At 40.6% G+C, this 9190-nt stretch overlaps 1 protein-coding gene across 1 annotated transcript; it reads right to left on the bottom strand.

The window, feature by feature from the left end:
• Positions 1 to 382: 382 nt before the first annotated feature.
• aqp3a (aquaporin 3a) lies at positions 383 to 8296 on the bottom strand. Its single transcript, XM_015972455.3, has 6 exons — positions 8035 to 8296; positions 4592 to 4718; positions 1862 to 1999; positions 1634 to 1749; positions 1327 to 1544; positions 383 to 1164 (listed from the first exon to the last, which is right to left on the bottom strand). Exons 1-6 carry the CDS (start codon positions 8140 to 8142, stop codon positions 984 to 986), a joined length of 888 nt encoding a protein of 295 aa, XP_015827941.1. The 5' UTR covers positions 8143 to 8296; the 3' UTR covers positions 383 to 983.
• Positions 8297 to 9190: the final 894 nt, after the last annotated feature.

Below are 9190 nucleotides of genomic sequence, written 5' to 3' on the forward strand. Positions count from 1 at the left end.
ACAAAGAAACACAAATGTTAGGCTGAGAGGTTTTCAGCTGACCATCGTTGCGTGTTTCCATCAGTGTGGCAGAAGTTTTAAAGGCTTTTTAAAACACTGATACGCTTTTATATAGTAGTTATATGAATATCTCCTTTATCGTGACCATTTTGAACTATATATTTGTTTCAGACTATAATAATCTCTCTCTGAAATTTCAAGAGCTCTTTTTAATCCAGCTACCTCAGAGACACATTTTTTTTCTCAAATACCAAATCTAATTTGATCCATCTGCCTGCCATGACGCCTTTCACGTGTTTTATTGTGTCTAAATGGAGTAAAACCACCCAAATTGTTTATCTGAAATAATGCCCATATTTTAGAAACACAAAACTATTTAAGATTCACGTTTTTAAGCTTTTAATTTCACAAAAGGTTGAAAAAAACATGTTTTACCAACAATAATCATATAAAGGAGAATGCTGTGGGAAGAACACAGACCACTGTTTTTCAACTCCATATAATCAGGACAGACAATAAATGACCTCTATACAGGTTTTTATCATGTTATTCCAAATGACTCATGCATTGGTACAATGAAACTTTAATATTCCAAACTATTCCCCCGCTCAAATCTTTTTAAACAATACACACAGAAATATATAAAAGCTCTAAAATAAATGTTACTGTCATGAATATAAACTAAAGTAATTCTTAAAAAGTAATATGGTATAAAATATACAATACTGTTAAAAAAGAAGTGTTATTGATACAGATACGGGTATTCAAATCTTATAAAAATGACATCTGTTCAACCTGTACATAATGTTTTTATCAGCATAATACAACATGTAAATAAGGACTACTGTGGCAAACCAAATAACTCGCCAGAGAAGATATTTCAGTTGCTATGAGGATCATTTGACCCCCAAAAATAGCTGCGGCAGAAATGATAAAATGTGGTGTGATTCTATTTACATTAAAGAGCAACTGGATGCAAGTGCTCAGGGCACGTCTTTCTTGTTGGCATTTGCCAGTCGAACGTTCTCCCCCTCCGCTCTCTCCTTCTTTTCGCGTGCTTCTCCCTCCACGTGGATACCAACCATCAACTGATAAATGACTGTGCCAATGATGGCGCCAATGAACGGGGCAATGATAGGCACCAGGAACCAGCCGTTTCCAACCCTGAGGGAACATGAAAGGAGAAGTTTGGTTGGAGGGACGACGGTAAATCCTTTACATAAAAATACATCTTCATGAAGAAAATGCAGGGATCATTTCATTTTTGCTCGCTTTACGTCTCTCTGGTATTGTAAAAGAAATAAAATTACAAAAATCTGCACTTACGTGAACACTTCGCCTCCCCAGCCAGCTATGGCGGTGAAAAGACGTGGACCGAAATCTCTGGCAGGGTTAACAGCATAGCCAGAATTAAAGCCCATGGAAAGTCCAATGACCAGAACCACAAACCCCACAGTGAAGGCCTCCAGCCCTTGGGGGATGGGATTGTTGTATGGATCCACAATAGCCAGAATGCAAACGATCAGTGCTGCTGTGCCAATAAGCTGTGAGGGGAGGGGGAGGTGCATGTTAGAGGAAGCTCAGTTCCACTGTCATAAATATAAAGGTTCATGTATTTGTTCAAATAAAATACCTGGTCAAAGAAGCCATTGAGAGTAGTGAGGTGGGTTCCAGGGTAAGTAGCAAAGATGCCAGCGGTGACACCAGAGCCAGTAACATTGAACGCTCCCTCAAAATCCCACAAGGCATCTAAAAATGACACAAACAACTAACAGTAATGCAGCGTCCAGTTTGTAGATCTGTGTGATGAAATTGGAGTGTGAACATAGCTTAGTTGGGCTACAGCTTGGTCATCACTTACCATAGTACATGCCAAAAATCACAGCAGCACCAAAAAATGCACCAATTGTCTGAAACAGGAAGTACATGGGGAACTTTCTCCAGCGTTCTCTTCCAAGCAGGCACAGCGAAAAGGTCACAGCAGGGTTCAGATGACCACCTGTGACATGATGATATACGAATTTACTATAAATTCACAGTGAAAAAGAACCGTAAAGTTTGACTGACTCTATATTATAATGAAGTGCATTATGGGTTAAAGTTGTGGTTTAGATCTTTGGAAGTGAAGTTCTTTAGAAAGGCAAAGGTGTAAACACAATCCCACCTGCTGTTGATACCTCTGAACAACCTCAGTATGGACTAATAAAGATGGATATAATCAGATTGACAAGCTAACAGCTAGTCCTAGTGGGCTCAAGATGAAAGTGACTTGCTGTCATCCTAAAATTACCTCAATCCAAAAATGTAATGATGGTTTCTCAAGATATTATTTCGAGAACGTGTTGTGCTGAGTTACGGCTAACACTACTGATGACCGGATCGGACGAAGTGGAAGACAATAGATGGATGAATGAAGATGCAACGGAGTGCACCAAAGCTCCCAGGAACAATCTTTCAGTATGTGTTTGAACCAGTTTGACGCAGATTGCTTTTGCTTCTATTTTCTTGAGTGATTTGGTCCACGTGGCTCAGATCAGGTGGAGATGCTATTTACAATCTTGCAGCCTCCTAGAACAATCTCCTAATACTGCTTGCTGATCACGTGACATGTGACACACATGGATGAAAATTGACTTTAGAGCCGTGATGTTTACTCTCAAGGTGCGCAAGCGCGTTCCCATGCCAGTCCAGTTAAAAAACGCTGAGTGGCAGTGAGCGGTTGTATTTAAAATGACGACTTAAATTGTCAATGGCAGTGAATGACTTAAATAATAACTTTTGTGTTTCCATCAGTGTTAAACATGAACTAGCTTGGTTCAGGAGTTGTTTGTCCTGTAACCAGTGTGGTAGGATATGTATGTGCTTTAAACACTCCCACTGTCCTTGAGGTCCACGTGGCAGGTGTGAGGAGTGAGCACCACCTCACCTCTGCCACATGGACCTCAAGTGATAAACCATCAACCCTGCTCAATGGTCACCTTTCCTGGAGGGGTCACCCCATAGGACAGTGGGAGGTTTAAAGAGCAAGTCACCCACTACCAGAGTCTGGGCTATTCCCATCTGTACCGGGTCGGCCCGGGCTGGGTAGCCCCAGTCGGCCCCAGCCTGGCCCGGTTGATTCCATACATCCTTGTCTTAAGCCCATGTGGGCTGATTCTACCCACCAATCAGAGGCTTGCTCTAATGGAAGGTGTGAATTTGCTGTCAGCAGTGGGTGTGTTGGCCCTGGTCAACCTGAAGCAGACCCCCTCGAGAAGAGGGCTGAGAATGAGCCTTGGTTGGCCCGGAAAAATACCTGGCCACCCAGATATGTAAACAGCCTACGCTACCCGGCCCGGGCCGACTCGGTACAGATGGGAATGGCCCATTACTCTACTCCCACCTCCTGTTTAAAAAATGCAACAAATGATGTTGAATGGCAGACCGAGAGGGCGGAGCCACTAACAAACACACACACACACATGCAGTCTCACAACGACATTGTGAAATCATAATGTTCCAGCTAATTTCATAGTGGACTCCTTAGCCAATTCCAAAGCCAGATTTAAATTCAAATGCAGTGCAGAGTTTTTACCTGAAGACAGGACACTGACACTGACAGTTTTAGGCAGAATATCTAAATTTGCACTAAAGTGCCAAATTATTGACAACAAGTGTCTACAGCATGATTAGAAGCTCATTTATATAATTTATCAGCAAAAAAGTTGATTTGGGGGTGACTTGCTCTTTAAATTAGCATTTAACCCCTTACATTTCCAGGTTTAATGAACACAATGGGGTTTTGTCCCATGGACGGGAAGCTGGAATGCTAAGGGGTTAAACACTTTCCCATTTTTACTGTGATAAACGTTATGTTTAATAAAGTAATTTAAACAAAAAACAGCCTATCAGGGGGTGGGTGGGCGTGGTCAGCAGCAGCTTGTTACCCTTTAAAGCAGGGATGTCCAGACTTTAAGATGAAGGCCAAAATCATGAAGTTAAAACTCCTCACGGGCAACAAAAAAAAATTTAAGAATGCAAACATTATTTTATATTTTTCATTTGTTCAACAAAAAAAAACTGTCTAAAATAGTTAGTAAAATATTAATAAAATATTAAATAAATCAAGCATATAATAAAATATTATATAAAATATTAGTGAAATTTTGAACATAAAACATTAAAATATATGAATTTGTATCAACAGCCTCCTGGAGAAACTTAATGACAATTCTAAAAACGCTAGTGAGGGCCATGCAAAATCACTCCAAGGTTCGCAAATGGCCCCCAGGCCGTACTTTGGACACCCCTGCTTTAAAGTAAGAATGCCCTGAAGTGGGTCATTCTGGAAGCTACTGAAAATGTTAAGAACAAAGCTGGTGGGATGATTTAGATGAGAGGGACTTTGTGCAAAACACTTCATGAACACATTTGTATAGACCATAGAACTAACTTTTCAAAAAGACATCATCTCCCCTTTAAAACTTTTCCTTCGGTTGTGCTCCAGCAGATGTTTTTGGTTGAGAAAATCCTTGGTTTGGACACATTAACTCAGGTAACTGGAAACTGAACACCTCAGCTCCAATCTTGGCAGAGGAATGTGTTTGCCTACCTGAAACCTGGCCACAGACCAGGATGCCTAAGGTGGCACCGAAGCCAAAAGCGAAGTTGACAGTGAGGAATATAGCATGTGAGCCAGAGCTCAGCACATGTTGTGCCAGAGCACCACAGCCAAACATCTGGAAGAAAGAAAACAAAGTTTACTCAGGTTTAGAAATTAGATTCGTTTAAGTCGCTTTTTTTTTCTTTTTATTTGTGTGATTTATTTATTTATTTGCACAACAGTGTAAAATTTATTTATACTACTGACTCCCTCAGTGATTTCCCTCCCTGGGTTCTCTACTCACACTTACACACTCGGGTATTTAGCAGCAGAACACCACTGGTGTGAGAGGTTCTTCGCTCAATAATGTCGGAGAATGTGAAATAGCAGACTGCTACCACTACAACTTTAGGACAAATAACCAGAGTCTCAAAAAGAAAAACACCTTTTGAATTCACGGACAACAAAATATGTTTGGACCTAGAAAATGGTGACTAGTGTTTAGCGTTATCTCACTTTGTTCGGCATTGCGAGCTTCCGGTTCATCGAAACGTCTCAGGTAAGATACCTGAGGGAAGAGGTAACATTGTTTGTGTTCAAAACCTAGCTTGTTTGCATATTCACCATAAAGATTTCAAGCTGGTTATTCTTTTTGTGGCAAGGTGGGGAAATGAGGGCCCAGGCGGGTTTGATCCCTGGACTCCCGGGTAAGAGTCACGCACACTAACCAGCCAGCCAAAGGCATATCCCCGTGGCCAAGTAGTCAGGGCGCATGATCAATCAGGATACAGCGACAGGACGCTCCCCCATCACATTTTGTTTGACATTTCAATAGCAGATATTTTGATTTCACCTGGAGAAGTACTTCCTCCCAAAACATTTTCTGACTTCCTCCAACCCATTTCGACATTTCAATGTTGCTTAAAGGAACATAAATCCCGTAGAAGTGGATTTTTGTCATTCAGTAAAGGTCGGGCGACTGAGTGAGGGATGAAAACGAGACTCTATGATGATTATCATTGAAACCAGTCAAACAACAAGCTGTTGAATCAGTTTAGCACAGAAATAAATGAGCTTCTTGTGTTCACACGGGCCTACGGTATTCTCTATGAACGGTAGAGAAGTCGCAGGGCCATCCAAGATTTGTGGGGGAATGTTGCTGCTACTTTGCAGATGGTCTATTCTAAATTCAGAGTTTGGAATTGAAGTGATGGAGAGAAAGATTTACTGGATTGTTGTCTAAAAACCATTCTTGTGAGCAGGTCGCAGACTGTGTTGGGTTTCCTGCTTTGTAAGTTTGTGTGTCTTCTTTTTACGAGGTTGGTTTTAGAAATATGTGTGGTCCACACTTAGGCCGCTACTTTCTCAACCCTAGAATGAGGACACTATTCAGTAAAACCACTTAGATGTGGTTAGCTGGACCAAACCACATAAAGAGGGACTGGCGCCTGAAGTGCAATCACAGTCACTGAGCTTCACTCATTTCATTGCCAAAAACAAAAATTTGCAACATATAAAGATTTTTTTGGTCCAGTGATAAAAATGTGACTGTAGAAAATGCAAACGATTTTTAATGCATGTGCACCAGTGACCACTGTGACCAGAGGCATCATGTTTACAGCAAAGCTAAGTATGTGCATTCCATTTTTATGAAAACATTTCTAGAGAAAGCCTTGAGGATATTTCTGCAGAGTTTCCACAGACATTCGCTCAGACTCCAGGATGCAATAACTAGATATTCACAGTAGGAAGTAAATATTACTTGAATCTTCTTTGTTTTCCTGTTTTTAAAAATTGAATATTATTCAAAATCCTCTAATAGTTTGAGCTACCACCTTTTAGCTTCAAGATTAACATCCGCGTAGTGTTTTAAGAAAAAAATACAAGTTTAAGAACAGATTTAATGGATGTAAATGTGCTTGTAAAAGCAGTGCAACTACTCATAATTCTAGTTCTTGATGTCAAAAGCAATAAATTAAGGTTGATGTGCCGTCACTTTAGAAGTGCCCACCTCTTGCTGTAGCTCACTCTTCAACAGAAAGATGTTCCTCCATATTCTCTGCTTGTTGTCATCCTGCTGCAGTTTAACGTATTTAGCCCTGAAGCCAGCAAGAAACTGGCTGATTTAGCAGGTCCTGAGTTTACTTCAAACTCTGGGAGCTTGTAAAAAAAAAAAAAAAAATCCCAACAGCCAGTGCAGAGAAACACGTTTGGCAATTGTCCAAGAGCTGCAGGCAAAAGATCTGGGTTGGAACCTGCCTTTAAATTAGTACCTGTGTCTTTTTTTTTCCAGATTCAGTGAGGCACCCACAATCCTCAGAGAAATCACCGTCAGCTTCAGCTGCAGCAAAACAAAATGCATCTTTTCTAATAGTGATTAACCCAACTTCTGTAGTCTTTCCCTTAGGATGCTTTATCCAGAGATGCACACACAGCAAAACTCTACATCTAGTGCAAACTTAAGGAAAAAACATTTTATTTCCATGATTATTTTGTAATAAATGAAGTCAAAGTTAGACGATTTTAACATCCTTAGTTTAGGGACAGTCTGACTTCTGTCAGCTCTTACTGAGGAAACCAAATCCTGCTTGGTTCATTATTGATTAAAACCCATTGTTCCAAACTGACTCTCCCCAAATGACATTGGCACATGTCGCCTGTTCCACGACCACGCCCTTCACATGCGTCCTGAGTCTCACCATTGCATTGTTTTAGCCTAAAGTTTTTTTTCTTCTAATCACTAAATGAACATCAAAGCATGCCTCGTCCCCACATTTGAATCATTACAACAGCATTTAGGCTTTCCACTAAGTTGGACACATTTTTAGAGGCTTAACTTTAAAGCCTTCTCATCCTAAAAGCAAATTAAACAATTCTTCTTAAAGTGTCAGATCCTTTTAACTTTTATTTGTAGCAGCAAATAATGGAAGAAAAAAATCATGCATTCACCATTAAATAACTTAACAATAAACTAATATTTTAATAGGATGATTTGAGTCTTTAGTAAAGAAAGTGCAAATGTGCAGCTTACTGCCTCTTCTGATAATGCGTGTTCTTATTTACACACACCTGACAAGTGATATAAAAACACAACAGGAGGACATAGCTCCAAGATCCTGTCTCCCAACAGCTCCTCAAAACACCCCCCACAATCAAATGAAATGTTGTTAACATCAAACATTCCTTTTTCTGTTTGGTCTCAGTTCATTTTCTTGTTTAGCTTTGAACACTTGAGCCGAAGGTGTTCAGTCTGCAGAGATCATCAACAAGTTGGTTCTGATGACTCGTGAGGTGCATTTGCTCTTTGTGCAGCACAGGTGTGCACTGACGACTTCAGAGCAATTACATGACTTAAGCCATGCTTTTTAATCTTAAATTTACTATGAAAACTACTGGGATTGTCTCTAATCTCTTTAAGGATAACGTCTTACATCAAAATCACACACACTTACCACAAGGACGAGGGTGCCGAGACACTCTGCCAATGACTGGCGAAGCAACTTATTACGGATCTGAAAGAACCGGGACAGTTTGTCTAGGAATGCCTTCTGTCGACCCATGCTGTCAGAGGATGAGGAGATTGTAAGTAAACAAATGTAGCAGGTGTAGTTTCCTGAGTGGCAGTTAAGCTGGGAAGGTGAACAGAACTCCCTTAAATAGCTGAGCGGGGCTGGGCTGGTCAACCTCAGACCCAGCCTCTGCCTAACAGAGTTAGATTTAAAGTAGGATCCTTTTCCCTCCCCGAGTCTCTCTCTCTCTCTCTCTCTCTCTCTCTCTCTCTCTCTCTCTCTCTCTCTCTCTCTCTCTCTCTCTCTCTCTCTCTCTCTCTCTCTCTCTCTCTCTCTCTGAAGTGTGCCATTAAACAACCACTTGTTTCTTCCCTTGAGTCAGATCTTCCGTTCTTCTTCCAATTAGAAGAAAAACAATCACAGAGGTCTTGTTCTACTCTTACAATGTTTTTAAATTATTTTTAAAAGTACCTGATAAAGCACAGGAACAGCAGAAGCATATTAGAGTTTGATGCAAATCACTGCTACTTCTCTAAAAACATGAGAAGTGCAGCACTGATCTCATTACAAATCAGTCGGCACCAATCCCCATTCAGTCCCTGATGTGTTTCAGAGGTTTTGCTTTTAGTGCTTAGTAACTCAAAAATTGACCAGAAGATAGTTTTTCTTTACTTGGTTTGGTTTTTGTTTGATAAATATGAGTGCAGAACCTCGAAGGTTTATTTTCTGGGGAAGGTGGCTACAAAACATGGCAGTGAGTGAAACAAAAGTCTCCCAGAAGTGTTTTACTTCGTTTTTTTTTTTTTTTTACCAGTCGTAGACATCCAAAGGGTTTCGAATGAAGGCAGCTGGACTTTTTGGTTTCTTAAAGATGTTTTGCTTCTCCTTGGAGGAGCTTTGTTAATTCTGACTGGAATGAGGGTCAGGCTCGTACATTGTAGGAGTCGTTAGCCTCTATAGTGTGAAAGTCGCTGTACTGATTAGATACAGGAGGGTGTGACGTAGACTGAAACTGTTTGGGAATCAGGCTTTGTCAGACAAGTGACATGGCTGTCCACCACACCTTTCTTGCGCCGTTTTGAACGTGTGACTCCCATTG

This window comes from Nothobranchius furzeri, chromosome 17, assembly GCF_043380555.1.
Source record: "Nothobranchius furzeri strain GRZ-AD chromosome 17, NfurGRZ-RIMD1, whole genome shotgun sequence".
NCBI lineage: Eukaryota > Metazoa > Chordata > Actinopteri > Cyprinodontiformes > Nothobranchiidae > Nothobranchius > Nothobranchius furzeri.